General features: G+C 60.5%; 2 protein-coding genes across 8 annotated transcripts in view; one reads left to right on the top strand and one right to left on the bottom strand.

Moving 5' to 3' along the window:
- BEGAIN (brain enriched guanylate kinase associated) overlaps nucleotides 1-7889 on the top strand; it is a 35348-nt gene extending 27459 nt beyond the window's left edge. For both annotated transcript variants that reach the window (XM_081136016.1, XM_081136015.1), the window contains 5 exons: nucleotides 2370-2531; nucleotides 3916-3982; nucleotides 4316-4423; nucleotides 5674-5757; nucleotides 6593-7889. In XM_081136016.1, the coding sequence (XP_080992142.1) occupies nucleotides 2370-2531; nucleotides 3916-3982; nucleotides 4316-4423; nucleotides 5674-5757; nucleotides 6593-7885 (1714 nt within the window). In that variant the 3' untranslated portion in view covers nucleotides 7886-7889. The remainder of the gene's footprint in view (nucleotides 1-2369; nucleotides 2532-3915; nucleotides 3983-4315; nucleotides 4424-5673; nucleotides 5758-6592) is intronic.
- Nucleotides 7890-7911: 22 nt separating this feature from the next.
- WDR25 (WD repeat domain 25) overlaps nucleotides 7912-18603 on the bottom strand; it is a 124014-nt gene continuing 113322 nt past the window's right edge. For 4 of the 6 annotated variants that reach the window (XM_081136034.1, XM_081136035.1, XM_081136036.1 and 1 more), the window contains exons 5-7: nucleotides 16740-16910; nucleotides 13603-13743; nucleotides 7912-13103 (exon numbers count right to left, since the gene is read on the bottom strand). In XM_081136034.1, coding sequence (XP_080992160.1) covers nucleotides 12882-13103; nucleotides 13603-13743; nucleotides 16740-16910 — 534 coding nt within the window. In that variant the 3' untranslated portion in view covers nucleotides 7912-12881. The remainder of the gene's footprint in view (nucleotides 13104-13602; nucleotides 13744-16739; nucleotides 16911-18603) is intronic. The other 2 variants (XR_013998738.1, XR_013998739.1) reach the window with 1 other exon arrangement.

The raw sequence follows: 18603 nt of genomic DNA, 5'->3' as shown, positions 1-18603 counted from the left end.
GGTGGCGTAGATGGGGATTCACTGTGACGGAGGGTCCTGGGTGGCAAGCAGGCCGTGGGGCTAGGAGGGGGCGAGTCAGGGGCTGGCAGTGCTGCCTGCCCAGGACTGGCCAGGGCGCAGCTTGGGGTGGCTGTGTGTCCAGGGCTCAGGCAGGGTTGGGACAGCATTCGAGTGTTGGTGGGACAGAGCCACCCAGTACCTCTGAAAGCCGTCCAGAGGCCAATGGTAAACTGAGGCTCAGAAGGGCGGGCTGCATGAAGCCGGTTGCCTCATGGGTAGGAGGTCTGGGCCCAGGGGCCCCTTGGGCTGTCCCGCTCCGCCCGAGCCCACCTCACGGCTCTGTCGGGTTTTCCTCCCGCACCTGCCTTGTTGACGAGCCTGCCCCCTTTGCATCGGGTCTCCCCTGAGACCGCAGGCTCCGTGGGGCGGGAGCCGTGTTTATGTTACTTGGTGCTGTGAGGTGCTGCGAGTGAGGTGGGGCCAGCAGGAGGGAAAGGGCAGGGTGACAGTGGGTGCGTTGCAGGCGATGCTCTGGGTCACGGCAGGAGTGGGCAGTGTGCGTGGTGGTAGGGTCCCAGCCATGTGTGTGGGTGGGTGGGTGGCCAAGGTGGGGGAGGAAAGGTGGCTGGCTCTGAGAGGCAGGGATAGGGGTGCTGTGGGCACCCCGGGGATACTTGGGGTAGGGCTGGCGTGAGGGGCAGAGCGAGCGGGGATTGCAGGTCTCAGAAGTGCCAGGGTCTAAAGGCTGGTCGGTGATGGCCCAGGAGTGTGGCTAGAGGCGGGGAGGACTCAGGGCGCAAGGGGCCGCACAGGTGGGTGGATGACGCCCTGGCCTCTTCCCGAGGGTACAGATCCCACCTGTGCCTGTGGCCAGGGGCTGCCATAAACCCGCAGCCCTGCAGCCATGACCAACGTCAGGGGCTGCTGCCCCCCCTGCTGTGCCTGCAGAGGGCCCTGGATGACCAGGGGGAGCCCCCAAGAAGCAGGACACCCCACTGGGGAGAAAAGCCTGGCCCAGGGCAGCCTGGGATCTGTAGCTGCAGGTGTGGGGCGCGGCCTGGAGGCGGCTGGCAGACCTGGGCTCCCTCCTTGCTCGGCACTCCACATCCTCCCTGGGGACTGACTCGGGAGGGCCTGCCCCGCCCTTCTCTGGGGTTCTCAAATGTAAGCAACTCTTTATTTTAGTTATTTTTAAAAACAGACAGAAATATAGGCAGAAATCCAAGAATGCTTCATTGGAGTAGCTGGGGGTGCGCCCGCGGTAATGCGCGTGGTTTACACACAGGCCCCGAGACAGGACAGCTCTGCTCGGGTGCTGGAGGAGGCTCCTCTCCTCCCCTTCCTCAGGGTGAGGTCCAGGGGGTCCCAAGAACACAGGCTCTTGCCCACGGTCCCACAGCACACCTGGTAGAGGCAGTGTGACCCCTCGGCACCTCCCTCCTGCCCCCACCACGCGGTCTGAGCAGGCACAGTCACCCCCTGTCCCAGTCCCGCAGCAAACGCACCAGAAAGTATCATCCAAATGGGTGCTGGCACTGGATGGTCCCTTGGGGATGTGTGCTCCTCCCAGCTGGGTCACCCCTCAGACCCAGGCATCTCTCAGATCAGGGCTTTGTGTCCACAGGGCAAGATGGGGACAGTCCCCACTTCCCAAGGGGAAGCATGCGGTTCAGAGGGTGGATTATTCCATGTCTCTGCTTCTGAGCTGAGGGCTCAGCGTTCTGTGGTCCTAGAGGAGCCCCCAGTCTGTGGGGAAAATAGTCTCAAGAGCCAGGCCTGGGGCCCTGGAAGTCTTCCTGGAGGGGGGGGGGAGACACATGAGCAGTCCTGGGCTTTCCTGAGTGTCCCATGCTGTGTGCAGCTAGCTGGCCAGCGGGGTGGACGCTGGGCATCCCTGCCCACCCTCCTCCCTGGCCCTGGCGTCACACAGTCTGTTGGGGCCACACAGCCAATTTGGGGAAGGGAGGCTTGCTCTAGGGCATGGCACTGCCACCTCTGGGCCTCAGCGTCCCCACCCAACACTGCAGAGGAGCAAAAGTGGGGACCCCCGTTAAGATACGCCATCCAGAAATAGGCTTCACGAACTGGGTGCTGACGGACGCCCCAGACACTGGCCAGGCTCCGTGGTCAACGAGGTGACTGCTCAGGGAGGCACAGGGCCTGCCAGGGCCAGCCCGGCCCGGGGTCGGTCCCGGACCCCGCGGGAAGGGGGTGTGGGGGTGTGGGGGTGCAGGTGCGTGGGCGTGCACGCGCGAGTGCGTTAGCGCCGCCGGGCGCGCGGGTGCGCAGCCAGGGCGCGCCGGGGCCCGCACGGGCCTCGGTTCCCGCGCTCAGCGCCGCGGCCCCGCCCGCGCCGCGTGTCTTTGCAGCGCGATGCAGGAGCAGAAGGGCGAGCTGCGCAAGCGGCTGTCCTACACCACGCACAAGCTCGAGAAGCTGGAGAACGAGTTCGACTCCACGCGCCACTACCTGGAGATCGAGCTGCGGCGCGCGCAGGAGGAGCTGGAGAAGGTCACGGAGAAGCTGCGCAGGTCAGGGGCGGCGCGGGGCGGCGCGGGGCGGGGCGGGGCGGGGCGGGGCGGGGCGGGGCGGGGCGGGGCGGCGCGGGGCGGCGCGGGGCGGCGCGGGGCGGCGCGGGGCGGCGCGGGGCGGCGCGGGGCGGCGCGGGGCGGCGCGGGGCGGCGCGGGAGCAGACCCCAGCTGCCCCACCAGGGCCCCACTGTCCCGAGTCCCTGATGGGAAAGGCAATGCCTAGCCCTGGAGATGAACCAGAGCTTAGGGACATTCCCTTGAGCAGCGTGGCAGTGAGTGGAGTGTCCAGGAGGTGCGGGGGTCCCTGAGTAATTACTCCCTTAAAAACCAAACTTTTCTCAAAACCTTGCTCTTGCGCACCTTGAGAGGGACATTTTTCTAAACCGTATCACACTCTCCAGCCTTCTTTCGGGAAGACGGCAGAGAGCGCAAACTTTGCTGTTGGCTCCGTTTCTTTTTTTTCCTTCTGTTTTTTAAGATGTTTTTTATTGATTTAGAGAGAGAGAAACATTGATAGGAGAGTGAGACATTGGTTGGCTGCCTCCTGCCCACCGTCGAGCCTGCATCGCGGGCGTGTGTCCTCACTGGGAATCGAATCAGCAGCCCTGCGCCCAGCCAACTGAGCCACACCAGCCAGGGCTCAGCCTCTTTTAAATATTTGCCATGGCTGGTGCTGCCCGAGACAGGATTTGCCCGAGAGGCTGTTTGTCCTGGACTTGTTGAATGCCACCATAGGGTCATGTAGGAACCAAGTTTGGACAGTCAGTCAGGCCTCCGTTAAATTCTCAGCTCTGCCACTTAACTGCTTTAAGCACCTCTAGTCTCAGTTTTCCTATTGTCGGGGCAATAATATTAGACACAGATTGTCAAGGGGACTGTCACTGTCCCAAACTCCTTCACTGTCACACTCTGTGGCTGCAGAGGGGGCTCAGAGCACCTGATTCCTACTTGGCACTCGCCTCCATGCCACCCTTCCTCCAGGGGACCATGTGTCGCCAGCACTCACCCAGGGCCCATCCCGCAGTGTTAGGTCTCTCCCCAGCTCATCTGCTATTGTGCATGCATCCCCTAGCCAGGCTTGTAAGCACTGCGTGTGAACCTGAGTCAGCCGGCTCTGAGGGAGGGCCCGGCAGAGTCGCAGTGAATAACAGGCCTTCCCTCTGTCTCCAGGGGTCCTGGACCCCGGACCAGGAAACCCCTCCAACAAGTTAGCTCTGATCAGATGTTTTCCGCTGGGCCTGGAGACGTTAGACTAGGGAGGGGCCAGTGGGTGGGCTCAAGGGCCTTGGTCCAGCCTGGCCCTACCCAGCAGGCTGCATGGCCGTGGGGGTCGTGGGAGGGCCAGACCTGGCTTGGCAGTGGCCCCATTGCCTCCTGTTCCAGGATTCAGACCAACTACATGACGCTGCAGAGGATCAACCAGGAGCTGGAGGAAAAGCTGCAGCGCATGGTGAGGGCCACCCCCGATGCCACTGCCCCCCAGCACCCCACCCCTGGGACCCCAGTTCTGGTGGGGAACCACCAGCCTAGCTGCCATCCCCCAGACATTGCTCTCCTGGGGTGTGGTTGAGACACTGAGGCCATCTGGCTCGTCAGTGGTGGAGAGGGATTTGAACCTGGGTCGGCCTGAGCTCTTCCCCTGCGTTCTGCGGCCCTCCAAACACCTCGTCATTGTGGGCTGCAAGAGGGCGCACAGGAGGCCTTAGGGGATGACGGGGCTTTAAGCCAGGCCTTGGCCGATCGCTGACCACTGACCGCCTCCTTCCACTGCCCCCCCCCCCAGGGCCAGCACTATGAGGAAGAGAAGAGAGCGCTGAGCCACGAGATTGTCGCCCTCAACAGCCACCTGCTGGAGGCCAAGGTGACCATCGACAAGCTGTCGGAGGACAACGTGAGTGTTGGGTCATTCTGACCCTGAGGGACCCAGGGGCAGGTGTGAGGGGCTGGCACCAGCAGGTGGGTGGACAGGGCAATCAGGGCCTTGAGGATGCCTGGGCAGCCGGGGAGGGGCAGGGCCGCCTCCCCACACACACCGACAAGGGTGTCCTGGAAGGAAACAGGACTCGGGGGCGGAACACTGGGCCATATTTTCTCATCAAGTCAGGGCTTCCTGACTCCAGGGTGGGGGTATGGCCACTCTCAGTGGGCATCCCAGCCATGTGGCTGCCCGTGGGAACTAATTTCAAGGGCCCCATGAGATGGGCCCCAGGACAGGGTGGCTCTCAAACTGGCCAGACAGTGTGCCCACAACCCTCTGCTGCCAGGGGCATCATGTCTGGAGCCTCACAGGGGGGTCAGTTCTCAGCCAACTGTGCCCTTCCCAGGAGGCCCAAGGAGTTCTTGAGGGGGCTGGGGACCCAGGTTCCCTCCACTATGCAGGCTGAGTTGGGGCACCAGCCTCAGCACAGCAGGTGGAGGTAAGAGGGGCCAGGGTGGGGGGATGATAGGGGTGACCCTACCTTCAACAGCTTATCTGAGCTGCAGGATACCCAGTCCTAGTGGAGCTGCGCCCATCAGTGGGCCCCAACTACTCAGTGTCTGGGCCCTCCCTGTGGAGGGTCCCTGGGTGGGGGTGGGAAAGAAGGCCCAGCCACAGGCACATGCAACAGAGATTTTCCAAAGACGAAACCAAATCCCCTGATTCCTACTGTTTGCATCTGTTTTCAGCTCAGGAGGCTGAGCAGTCCCCACCTGGACCTTGGGTCACACGGCCCCTGTGTCCCCACTTGCCCTGACCCTGGCCCAGCCCCACATCCACCCCCACTGCCAGGCCACACTCTGAGAACAGGGGTGTGAGGAGGGAGTCTGAGGTGTGGGGTGGCGGGGCTGCAGGCTCTGGCCTGTCCCTTGTGGCGCTATACTCCCCACCGAGTTCTCTGCAGGGACTCATGGCTGAGCCCCCCTCCCCCCCCCCCGAGTTCAGGTGCCACTGGGGGCCCTTCTTCTACCACTGCCCCCACCTGGCAGGGCCCCTCCATGCACCAGCAGCTCCAGGTCAGAGCTGAGGCCCCCATTCCTGAGGAGGCCCAGGGAGGGTCCTTGTCCTGCCAGCCACACATCAGCTCTGCCCACCAGTTTCCGGTCAGGGTGGCAGGGACCCTGGCGGGCAAGCCCGGGCCAATGCCTTCTCTTGTCTTTTAGGAGCTCTATAGGAAGGACTGCAATCTAGCGGCCCAGCTGCTGCAGTGCAGCCAGAACTACGGCAGGGTCCATAAGGTGTCCGAGGTAACTTGAGCCCCGCCCAGCCAGGCGCCCCCAGGACCACTCTGGGCTCCTCAGTGCAGGTCCCACCCCAAGGCCACTCCTACTCTTGAGGGACAGATGCTGGGAGAGCCTGAGCCCCTCCTACTCCTGCAGCATCCTGGCCATCCTGAGGCATAGGGGAAGGCCACCCCCCACGCACCTCCTCACCCAGCCCCACAGCCTGCGTGTCCCCTGGTGTCCTCTGCAGGATGCTCCTTGTCCCTGTCTCGCCCTCTGTGAGCCTCGCAGGAACCCCATGGTTTGGCTGGGGCACAATTCCTGACAGCGCCACAGGGCGCTCTGGCTGGCGTCACATTCAGGCTGGTCCAGGGCCCCTCCCCCCCCACATTCCCCTCACCCAGGCCTCTGTCCTTGCCCCCTGGCCCTGGGCCTGGGCCACTCCTGAGACACTCACAAAATAGATCAAACAGTAGCGGGAGGTCCCCACAAGGCACCAGGCACTCCTGCGGCAGCCGCTGGGCGCCTGGCCCTGGCCCTCAATCTTTGTTGCATATGTTACTGAGTCTGTCTTGTTCAGGAGCCCCCGGGACGCATCTGGGGAAGCAAGTGAACCCCCTCAGTGGGAGGAAATGAGGGGAGGGGCCCAGCGAGACCCTGGTTCCAGCGTCGGGGCTCTGCGGGGCGCAGTGGGAGTGGGCCCCGAGGTGACCAGGAGCCCCCAGGCGCATGCATCCAGGACGTCCGGGTCCTCGCTCCAGCTGGTGCCCCGGGTCCTGTCTGCCTGTGGGTAGGCCCTGGGCTGACTCTCCCCCTGTCCCGCCCGCCCCGCCGCGCCCCGCCCCGCCCCCGGTTGCAGCTGCCCTTGGACTTCCAGGAGCGCGTGAGCCTGCACCTGGAGAAGCACGGGCGCAGCCTGCCCCCCGCGCTGCGCCGCCCCGCCTACGCCGACTGCGTGCCCGCCTGCGTCATCGCCAAGGTGCTGGAGAAGCCCGAGCCCAGCGGCCTGTCCTCGCCCGCGTCCGAGGCGTCGCGCGACCTGTCCTTCCGCGGCGGGGCGGAGACGCCGGGCCTGCGCCCCCCCTACAAGGACGACGCGTACAGCAGCGACACGGCCCTCTACTGCCCCGAGGAGCCGCGGCGCGAGCGCGAGCGCCGGCCCAGCGCGGACGCGCCCGTGGGCGAGGTCGGCTTCCTGCGCGCGCAGAGCTCGGCCGACAGCGCGGCCGAGGAGGAGGCGGGCGCGGCCGCCTACCCCGCCGCCTACGAGCGCGAGCCCTTCGCGGGCTACGCGGCCTCGCTGCCCACGTCCAGCTCCTACTCGAGCTTCAGCGCCACGTCGGAGGAGCGGGAGCACGGCCAGGCGGGCACGCTGACCGCCGCGCAGCGCGCCGTCTACCTGGACGGCCGCGAGCCGCTCTTCCCGCGCGCGCCCGGCCCCGCCGGCTACCCGGGCGGCGCGCGCCTCCCGCGGCCCGCGCTGGAGGCCGAGGCGGCCCCGGGCTTCGCACGGACCTTGTCGCCCTACCAGGCCGACTCCTACGGCTTCCCGGGCTCCCCGGGCGTCCACAGGACCCTGATGACCCCCCCGAACCTGTGGAGCCTGCGCGCCAAGCCCGGGTCGGCCCGGATGCCCAGGCAGGACCTACGCGGCCCGTGGCGGCCCGTGGAGGAGATCGGTGCCTATTCGTTCCCGGTCCCGGGGCGCCGACCCTCGCCCCGCAGGTTCCCCGATCGCTACTACGGGGGGAGCAGCCCGGGCCACCGGTCCGAGGGCCGCGACAGCCCCTTCTACGCCAGCTACAAGGCCGACAGCTTCTCGGAGGGCGACGACTTCTCCCAGGGCCACCTGGCCGAGCCCCCCTTCCTGCGCGCCAGGGGCCCCGCCTACCCGATGCCGGGCTACGCGTCCAGCGAGGGCGACGGGGAGCGGCTCCCGGGGCAGCTGTGCGGCGTGGCCAGCCCCGAGCCTGAGCAGAGCCTCCAGAGCTCCAGGGATTCCCTGGAGCCCAGCTCCATGGAGGGCTCCCCCGAAATGCACCCCGAGGCCCGCCTGAGCCCCCAGCCGACGTTCCCACGCGGGGGCGGCACGGGGCTCAACCGCAAGGATAGCCTCACGAAGGCCCAGCTCTACGGAACCTTGCTCAACTGAACACCTGCAGGCCCGCAGGCCAAAGCTAGGGGCACCCGCCACCCATCCCGGACCCCAGGGCGCTGCCCCCGCCTGCCCCCAGACACCCCTCCTCCTGGCCCTGCCCACCAAGACCCCTCTCCCACCTGACCCAGTGCAGAAACCCAGTGCAGCCCCCCCAGTGCAGCCCCAGAAGACCCCTGCCACGCGTGTCCCTGCAGCCCCACCACGCGGGAACTCACACCAACATCTCTCCCCACCCGAGATGAGCATTCCCCCTTTTATAAAGTGAAACTATTTTTCTAGAGAAAAAGGGTCTTTCTTAACGCACTTGGCCTCCAACTCCCTGGACGGCAGCCTTGGCGTTTTCAACACAAAGCTCCTTATTTCTCGGGCGAGGGTAAGTGGGGCCTGGCCCTTGGAGGGAAGGACAGTGTCCCGTGGAGACACCCAGAAAGCCAGTGACAAGGGAACCCCGAAGCTCTGTCCACAAGGAGGGGAACCGAACGGGTGACGGGATGTGAGACGTAAACTGTTTCCGCGCGTGGCGGACACGGCACCCCCAGCTAGCTCTTCCGTGGTCCCTCGTCCCGAGTGGGGCTGGTGCTCGTCCCCCCAGTGTCCTGCTCCCAGCACCACCTCGCTCTACCTCAGACGCAATGAGGCCCTGACTCCCGTTTCTGTGGCTTGCTTTCCTGTCGTCCGTGATGCATGCCGTCTTGGTACTGTACCGACACTCACAATACAGGACATTGGTGCAACGTACTGTATTTTACATCCATTGATACAGAACATTGGTGGAAATTACTGTATTTTACATCCATTGATACAGAACATTGGTGGAAATTACTGTATTTTATGTCCATTGATAAAGGACATTGGTGGAAATTACTGTATTTTACGTCCATTGATAAAAGACATTGGTGGAAATTACTGTATTTTACGTCCATTGATAAAGAACATTGGTGGAAATTACTGTATTTTATGTCCATTGATAAAGGACATTGGTGGAAATTACTGTATTTTACATCCATTCATAACATTGGTGGAAATTACTGTATTTTACATCCATTCATAAAGGACACTGGTGGAAATTACAGTATTTTACGTCCATTGATAAAGGACATTGGTGGAAATTACTGTATTTTACGTCCATTGATAAAGGACATTGGTGGAAATTACTGTATTTTACATCATTAATAAAGAACATTGGTGGAAAGAATCTGGGTTTGGGCTGTTTCGTCTCCCCACTGCCTTTATTTTTTATTTTTAAAAATATATCTTTATTGATTTCAGAGAGAGGCAAGGAGAGGGAGAGAGATAGAAACATCAATGATGAGAGAGTCATTGATTGAGCCCACAACCCGGGCACGTGCCCTGACCGGGAATCGAACCCCGATCACCTGGATCCCAGGTCGACGCTCAACCGCTGAGCCATGCCCGGCCGGGCTCCCATGTGGAGCCCACCTTTAGATCTCAGACGCATGTGGCCCTGGGTGTCCTTCCCACCCTTGTCCTTCGCTCTCTGCAACCAGGACTGGCTCCCGACAACTCTCCTTTCCGCGCCCAGCATCTCGTCGCGAGTTTGAATTCCTCCGCTGTCTCAACCCCTAGATGTGATGACAACCCCATTCCTTCTGGCACGTCGGACCTCACTTCTGCATTTAGTGCGGCTCCGCTGGTGGCCAACTTCCCAGCTTCCACTTCCCTGAAGATGCCTTTGCTCTGCCGTGTTCGGAGGTGTTCTCACCCGGGCCAATGTCAGCAGGTGGTCGCTCTCCCGCCGCACTGGGGATGTCCTCTGCACTGTCCTTCCTGGTGGCTGAGGACTTGCCGTCTGTCCCCCAGAAGCTGTTCCTGTGGTGCTAATTGGCCTCATCTCTCCAGACATGTGAGATCTTCCTTCTGATGGGTTTTCTGCAGCTGCCCCGAGGTGTGTCTGGTTGTGGATTTGTCCTTCTCGGGAATTCACAGGGAGTCTTGTGTCTGGGGGTTGGTGTCTTTCATCAGTTCGGGAATATTCTCAATTATTCTAAAAAAAATATTTCTCTGCCCACTCTCTCCCTCCCCTCCTCACCGCATCCCCTGTCCGGTGCTCGCTCCGGAGGACCCCGTGCTCCGTACGCACACACTGTCCACGAATCCTTTCCTGTTGTGCCCATTAACCTACCAAACACTGCCGCTGAGTTTTTAGTTTTCGTTATGACTGTTTTCCATTCCTACAAGTTCTACCTAGTTGTTTGGCAAACCCACCATGCTGCTAACAGTTTCCTAGTCCCTGGAGATACGTCCTTAAACAGCGGGCACACAGTTCATGGTCTGGGCCTGGAGGGCTATGCGTGGGTCTGTTTCTCCTGGCTCCTGCCCACGCTCTCATTCCCCCCATGCCTGGTTATCTCTCACGCCCCGAGGATGCACTTGTAGGTTCTGTAAGACCTGGGATGGAGGCCCCTCCTCCAGGGGCTTCATGTTTGCTTCTCCCCGGGGCCTGCCACTTCCCACTGGGGCCCACCTCAGCGGGTGCATGCCTTCGAGTTCCCTGGCCCTGGCCCACCTGGCGTCACATCTCCAGGGTGAGTTTGCCTCTTGCCAGGCAGCCCCAAGTAGGAGGGGCCTTGGCTGTGGCTCCAGCATCCCTGCCCTTGACCTGCCTCTGCAGAGGAGGCCAGAGCTGGCCCAATGCTCTCCCCCAGGAGCAGACTCACCCCAGGAAGCAGCTTCCCGGAGCCAGATGGGGCTGTGGAGGCTCAGGAGTCCGATCCCCTCCCTGGGGCCATTTCCCCATGGGCAGAGGGAGGAAGAGACCCTCACTGGACTAGGGGCAACTAGGGCGGTGAGGGGAAAACAGTAGCCCCTGGCACCCAGGGGGTGCTCTCTCAGAGGCCTTCCCATGAGGAGCCTGAGCCTCATCAGTCCCCAACCCCCACGTCAGCCATGCAACTGGGCAGCACGGTTAGGGTCCTGGCCCGTGTCACCTCCAAGCCTGAGGCTCCCCTAAGTGACCTCCACACCTCATGGAGCTGGCCCGCCCTGGTCTCTAGAGCCAGCTGCCGCTGATGTGGGTGCTCTCCTCTACCATCCACCCTTTCTCCCTGCACTCAGAATCCTCCAGCACCCGGGAAAACCCCATGTATGCACCCGCCATCTACCCACCCGCCCACGTATGTTCCTCTTCCACCCCGTGGGGCAGTGCACAGTGGGCTCTGCCACTAGCTGGCCGTGTGGCTCTGGGCAAGTCCCAGGCGCCTCTGGTCCAGTTCCCCGTCTGGAGCCTAAGAACAGGGACGATGAAGTTCCCAGGGGTCCCTACACGGGTAACAGTCCCACACAGAGCCCCAGGCTGGGCCAGAGGGGGTCCCGAGGGAGGGAAGGGCACAGGCTCTGGAGTCAGATGGCCCTGGGTGCATCCCTCTGTCCTCAGAGCAGCGGTTTCCTCAACTGGACAGAGGTGATCATGCCCACCTGCCGGGGCTACGAGCATGAGCTCCACTCACCACAGCCACAGCCATGGCCAGGCCTGGCAGCACACGCAGCCACGTTGGCATCTCCAGGTGATGTGTTCTTCCCCCACGATGGCCTTGGATCGGCGGTTCAGATGGATGAGCGCGGCAAAGTTGGGCCAGCCCAGGTGGGTGGTGCAGGCACAGCCCACACTTCTCTTTCATCCCTGCTCCACACTTTCTAAATTTAGCTCCTATTTTAAAATTGCAAGTGAACTCCCAGCACCTTGTGGAGGGGCCAGAGCGAGCCTTTAAGGATGCTCTTTGGAAGAAAGTGTTTAGAAAAAGCAACAGGTAGAGGCATAGAGTACACCTGCCACCCTTCCCAACAGTCACCTAGCCCAGGGGAGGCCGTGCAGCCAGCTGGCACCTCAGGCCCTGAGGTGATGCAGCCCACGGAGGAGCACTGAGAACAACCACTGTGGCTTCTGGGGAGCCCTGGATGTCTCCTCGCCCCATGAGGGTCAGAGCTCTGGTCGGTTCAAGGTGACCAGTGTGGAAAAGAAACGAACTCGGGGCGGCTACACTGACAGCAGCCTGGGCCTGGAACCCAGGTTCAGGGAGGCGAGGCTGGTGCCTCCCGCCCCATCCATGGGTCTGCTCCTCAGTCCTCTGCATTTCCTCACTGACTCCCCTGCTTGGGGTGCCCTCCTCACCAGCTCACCACCTGCCTCCTCCAGGATGCCTTCCAAGGCTGCAGGGACCCCTCTGCCCTGAGCCATGGCACCTGTAGTCCCCCTCACCTTTGGTGGACCCTTGGGCTGTTGGGGCAGCCCTTCAATTATAGTCCTGGTGGGGCTCAATGCTCAGCAGCCTGTCCAGATCCCACAGCTGGGCCTTCCCAGCCTGAGCCCTCGAGGTTCCCCAAGGGCCCTGTGCTTCTCCATACCACTCCTTCACTCGGGCAGACGCACTCGCGTGGGCAGAGTGCGCACCTGACGGGCTGGGGCAGACCGGGACCCAGCTGGCCGTGTTCCGTGGGGAGGGAGGGGGCCTGAGCAGGCCGAGCCGGGTCGGGCCCTGTGATACTGGTGGGCCTCCCGTGCTCTGGCACAGAGGTCCCAAGGACAGACCCGAGGCCCAGAGCTCCCTACTTTCCCAGGACCCCTCATCAGGACACAAAGAGAGGGGCTGCCCCTGGCTCCAGCTCCCACATTCTCGTTTTGGAGCTCCAGTGGCCGCAAGTGGGGCAGCGAGAGGAACAGCCGCACACAGTGATACTGAGTCCAACTGCTATCCTCAGTTTATCGCTGAAATCACCTAAGAGACAGCGAGACTCGCATGTTTACTGAGCATCACGGGCAGCGTGCCAGGCTCACTGACACAGCCTGACAACCTGAGACAAAAGGTCCCGTCCCCATTTCACAGAGGAGGAAACTGAGGCCCATGGGTGAAAGCAGCTTCCCTTTGGGGCTGACCCAGGAGTGACCTCAAGTATTTAGTTCCGCCCACCCAGAAGGGGAGCCGGGCCAGGCCCATGTCCATCCATCCGTCCAGAAGGCTCTGCAGCAGGAGGCTCAGTGCCAGATCTTGATGTCCCCCTCCCAGGAGCAGGTGGCGAGGATGGAGGGCAGGACAGGGTGGAAGGTGGTGCCCACGCAGGCCTGCGTGTGCCCATGCAGCGTGCGTGCCCGGCTCGCCGTGCGGAAGCAGTAGAGCAGGACCCGGCCATCTGCGCTGCCTGTCACCAGCAGGTCTCCGTCGGGGGAGCACTCGCAGCCCACCGCATAGCCCTCCACCTGCGAAGGGCGACACAGGGTGAGCGGGCCACACCTGGGCCCTGCGCGCAGCTTCGCCTGAGATGGGGTCGTCCTGTCCACTTGAGAGGGAGAGCCCAAGCTCCTCGGGGAGACTGGGTCTGGCGTGGACGGTGGACGAGGCTAATTCAGTGGAGTCTGGCCCGACCAGCTCCCGCACAGCAGACGGTGTCCAGCCTGACAGTCACCCAGCCCCAAGAACCTCCCCAACCCCAAGACAGGTCCACGTGAGCCAACAAATCAGGGGAAACCTTTTCTGCCTGGCGGCTGGGGCCTGGGGCAGGGCCAGATGTGGCCCAGGGCCTTGAGTGGCCACCAGGCCACACGGCATGTGGTCACCCAGGAAGCAGGACACATCATCTGCTGGACAGAGGGTCCATGCAATCTGACCCCAATCCATTGCCGGCACCGTCTGGTGGGAGGCTCTGGGCCACTGCCCAGCTATCCCAGCCCAGGGGCTGTGGGGACAGGCAAGCAGTACCTTGTGTCCTTCATAGCGCCGCCTTCTGCTCATCCGGTAGGGCCACACGGCGGAGAAGAGGGCCAGGTAGTTGCCGTTGGTCTGTGCCAGGAACACGGGCTCCCGCGGGTGCAAGGCCAGGCTGGGGCAGGTGTACCTCTCCTAGAAACAGCGGGGCCACGGAGGGTAAAGACTCTGCAGGTCGGGCCTGGTGCCTCTGCAGACACGCTGCCCAGCACTCTGCTCATGGGGCCCTGCGCCTTCCTCCCAGACCTTGGCTTAGGGGCCTGTATGAGTTTCCTATTGCTGCTGTAACAAACTGCTGCAAATGGAGTGGTTTAAAACAACACAAACCTATGGCCGTACAGATCTGAAGGTCAGAGGTCTGACCCGGGTCTCATCGGGCTCATCAAGGTGTCAGCAAAGCGGGTTCCCTCCAGAGGCTCTGGATGGAAGTGTGCTTCTTGCACTTCCAGCTTCTAGGGGCCACCTGCACGCCTTGGCCCATGGCCCTTGTGGCGGACTGTTAAAGAGCCCGCCAAAATATACCCACGTCCTAATTCCTGAGACCTGTGAATGTCGCCTTGCATGTCTTTGCAGATGGAATTAAGAATCTTGATGTGGAGAGACTACCCTGTATTATGGCCTAAATGAGGCCACGTGTATCCTTATAAAAGGGAGGCACAGGGAGATCAGACACACAGAGGTGATGGGAACATGGACCAGGGAGCGATCTGAAGATGCTGGTCAGAGGGATGCAGCCACAGTCCAGTACCACCAGCAGCCACTGGAAGCTGGAAGCAGCAAGGGACAGATGTCCCCAGCATCTCAGAGGAAGCGGGCCCTGCCAGCACCGGGTTTCAGCCCCGTGAATACTGAAGCCAGCTGCTACCCTCAGAACTGGGAGGGCTACACTTCTGATGGTTTAAGCCTCCAGGCTTGTGGGAATGTGATATAAAGGAACAGAAACCGAATCTGCGTGCCCGTGTCCCACCTCCCCAGGGGCCCGCAGGGGCAGCCCAGCACGGCGTCCCACACAGCCACAGCGCACAGCAAGTGAGGAGGTAAACGACCGAGCGAGAAGCCAAATGCGGACAGCATTCGATACCCCGGTGGGGAAGCCTCGGTGTTTGATGGGCTCAGCCACACAGAAGCTCCCCCGGAAACTCCCTTCTCAACTGCATCCGGCCTTTCACGTTCTAAGACTTGTTCTTAAGTTGTCTCTAAATTACCCCAAACTCAGAGGGCAAAGCAGGGAGCAGTCAGACTAATGCACAGCTGCAGTCAGACTAATGCACTAATGTGCCCGTCAGAGGAGTGGACGCCATGGTGGCCCCATAGTGAGCGCCCTGGCGTAACGCTGCCCAGCAGAGCACTGCTCACCCACAAGGAGGCAAGATGTGATTCTAGGAGGGCCAGGCAAGCAGCACTCCATCCACCTCGCTCGCTTCCCCTGCTCTCTGCTGGGGCTGATGGAGCAGGAAGCCCTGGTGGTCAGACATGCCCCCCCCTTTTCCTCCCACGGCCTGTCCTCCCTAGGAGGTTGCACTAGACCCTGAAGTGGGCGTCTAGAGCAGGGATGGGAAACATTGAGCCCGAAGATCCTATATGGCCTAGAAAGCATTTGGTTTGGCCCTGCCAAGGAAACCACAGGTGGGACTCGAAATTCAATGAATCTAGGAGCTTTTAAAGCTAATTTTTAAGTTGATAATTTTGTATGGCTCGTGAATAATGTTATAAATATCCAAATGGCCCTTGGCAGAAAAAAGGTTTCCCACCCCTGATATAGAGACAGGTTTGCTCAGGGTCACTTAGGACCCTCTGAAAATAAGGGAAAAGCAGGGAGAGGGAGAAGGTGTGTATGGAACCTAACACTGTTTTTAAATTCAGGGTGGGAGCGCCAAAAGATTAGCTATGGCTTATTTGAAATCTTAAGTGATGGTGGTGCGATGACTATGGTTGTGACGACAGTGATGATGATGATGGTGATAATGGTGATGATGATGGTGATGGTTGAGATGGTGATGGTGGTGATTATGACTATGGTGCTGATGATGATGGTGATGGTGGTGATGATGGTGATGGTGATGGTGATGATGGTGGTGATGATGGTTATGATGCCACCATCATGTGGTGGTGATGGTGATGATGATGGTGATGGTGATGATGGTGATGGTGGTGGTGATGACACTGACGGTGATGATGGTGGTGATGATAGTGGTAGTGATGATGACGGTGATGGTTGAGATGGTGGTGGTAGTGATGACCATGGTGGTGATAATGGTGATGTGTTGATGGTGATGGTGGTGGTGGTGGTGATGATAGTGATGATGATGGTGATGGTGTTGATGATGACTATGGTCATGATGACGACGGTGAAGGTATTGATGGCGATGATGGTGATGATGATGATGGTGATGGTGCTGATGATGACTATGGTCGTGATGATGATGTGGGTGTTGATGGCGATGATGATGGTGATGGTGATGGTGATGATGGTGGTGATGACAGTGGCAATGACTGTGATAATAAGTAATGCATTTATGGAGCACTCCCTGTGCCTAGTACTGTTCTAGACCCTTTATAAGTGTTCTCTCTTTTAATTCTCAAAACCACTCTATGAGACAAGTAACATTCTCTCAATTTTCTAAGAGGGAATGAAAATCCAAAAGGCTAGATAATGGGCCCAGGCCCCCAGCTTGTAATGCTGGGCCTAGGACCATAATTGATGTGTTCTCTGCTTAAACTCCTGAGTCGCAGCCCATGGCAAACCCACTCAAGAAGGGCAGAGCAGAGGCCCGTGGGCTGGCTGGCGTGGTGGAGGAAGGGTAGAGGTGTCTCGAGCTGCTCAACCATCTACCAGTCCATCTGGACTGGGCTGCCCCTCCACACCCTTACCCTGTGGGGTGGCTGTGCTGGGCAGGGACATGTGGGAAGACAGTGAGGGAGAGGCTGTAATATGGAACCTGTGGAAGGTTCTCCTGGGAGGCTTGGACTTACACTTGCTTTTCCCCTACCCTAGAGATTTCAGGCAGCCAATCTGTCCCACCTACTGAACGGCCTCCCACAGGAAGTGACCCAGGACCCCAGATAGCCTAGGGCTACATGGATGCATCCTGGGGCTGAAACTGAAAGCAAGGCCAAATGGGGTTTCTCACATGGAAAATCTGGTTGGAGATTTTGGCGGAGCTCCGGAAATCCCAGGCAATGATGGTGCGATCGGCAGAGTCCCGGCTCGAAGCATCCGTGCTGCTCAGAAACTCAGAGCCTTCCCGGAGAAAGAGGATGTCCAGGGTCTGCTGGACGGTCGCCTTGTAGCTTTTCACCACCTGCAAGAGTGGGCGCCTGTCACGCTGTGCGCCCAGGAGCACCGGGCAGGCCCCGCAGGAAGGCAGAGGGCAGGCGGGTTTAGCGAGGACAGTGTGGGACAAGGCACCCCAGGCTGAGCAGCCCAAGCTGTGGAGCTGGGGGCTGGTGCAGGGACACCTTGGGGTCCTCTGGCCCCACCAGGCAAATGTCTGTCTCCCTCGGCACCTGCCCCGCAATACCTTCCACAGCCTTGCCTAACAGCACCTCCTCATGGAGAGGCCCCCTGCCATGCTCACCCCACACCCATTGGCGCTGGGTCCAGAGGGTGGTGGTGATCTCCGGTCAGACTGATCCCCTAGAGAGCCACGAAGGCGAGCTGAGGGAAGGGCCCATGCCTAGCCAAGGGCACCTAAGGGGCATCCGTGGAGCCAAACTTGTGAGAAGGTCTTGCCTCTGAAGACGGCACGTAATTCAAGCTCACGAAGCCCCAGCCTATTGCCCCTGGAGTAGAAGCTGTATCGCTGGGAGTGGATGCTCTTGAAGACTATAAAGCCAGGACCACAGCGCACAGGTTAGTCTAAAGACTTCTTTTATATCTTAGCGTCACGGCCAATATTCCAAAGCCTCCCGCCTTGTAAACTGCCGTGACTCAGTATCCGGCGCGGTTCTGCTTTCCCAGAGCATCTGTCACATTCACCAGCGGTTCTAAGACAAACAGGTGGGGGCGGGGCCCGGAGGGGCGGAGATTAACAAGAACTTCCACTTCACAGATTCACATGACTTGACTTTAAATTGCAATGCTGAGTCCCCAGTCCAGGCACAGTGACTCCAGCCTGCCTGCTGCCCTGGCCCCCTAGTTATCAGCTCCCAGGGCGCCCCCATGCGGCCAGAGCATGAACAGTTCACCGGTGCCTCAGCCCGAGGCTGAGCCATCTTGACAAATTTTTAAAAAACTGGAGTTCATAGTCTTTCAAATGTTGTGGACTTTAAATGTACATATGTCCAATGCCCATTAAATGCAGCACTCCATAAACCCAACTTAGATGGGGGTTGGGGGTGTTCGGAGGCCCATTCTGCAAATGAGGAACACTGAGGCTGAGAGAGATGCAGACTGGCCAGGGGCACACAGCCAGGTGTGGTGGAGCTTCTCCCAGTCCCAGCTGCTTCCCTGGGGCCCATATCCCAGTCTTCTGCTGGCCAATTCCTGCCTCAGTAGATTTGTCCCTCAGTTGGGACAACTTCCTGGGGAGGGTGGGCAACAAATGACTGCTCTTCTCTGAGCTTCTTCAAAAGCAGCCCCCAAAAGGGCGGTTTCTGGGTGGGCCCCTGAAGCCTGGGGCGTGGTCTGGGGGGCAGAAAAGAGAGGGCAGCCCTGCAGGCCTCTGAACATAGGGCAGGGAGACGGCTGCCCTCCTCCCTCTGTCCCTCCCTCCAGGCACCAGGATCTGCACGCCCCGCTATGCCTCCCAGCAGAGCCAAGTCTCACCAAGTTCAAATTCAGAGTGCGAAGAAAGCCCCAAGGGCCAGGAGGCCACAGTGGCTGTGCTGCTGCGAGGCTCCCGCCTGCTCAGCCTGGAGCTAGGGCCGCAGTCTAAGGGCCTGGGAGGGGGCTCGGCTTCCCCAACATCTGCCCTGATAAGCTTGTACATCCTTCCAACTCAAATGCATGTGATGTTTAGAGGCGATGTTTAGAAGCTACTTTGGAGGGAAGGG

The sequence above is a fragment of the Miniopterus schreibersii genome (genome assembly GCF_964146895.1).
Source record: "Miniopterus schreibersii genome assembly, chromosome: 1".
Taxonomy (NCBI): domain Eukaryota; kingdom Metazoa; phylum Chordata; class Mammalia; order Chiroptera; family Miniopteridae; genus Miniopterus; species Miniopterus schreibersii.
Note: the sequence above shows the minus strand (reverse complement) of the source record. Positions and strands in the feature narration are given on the sequence as shown.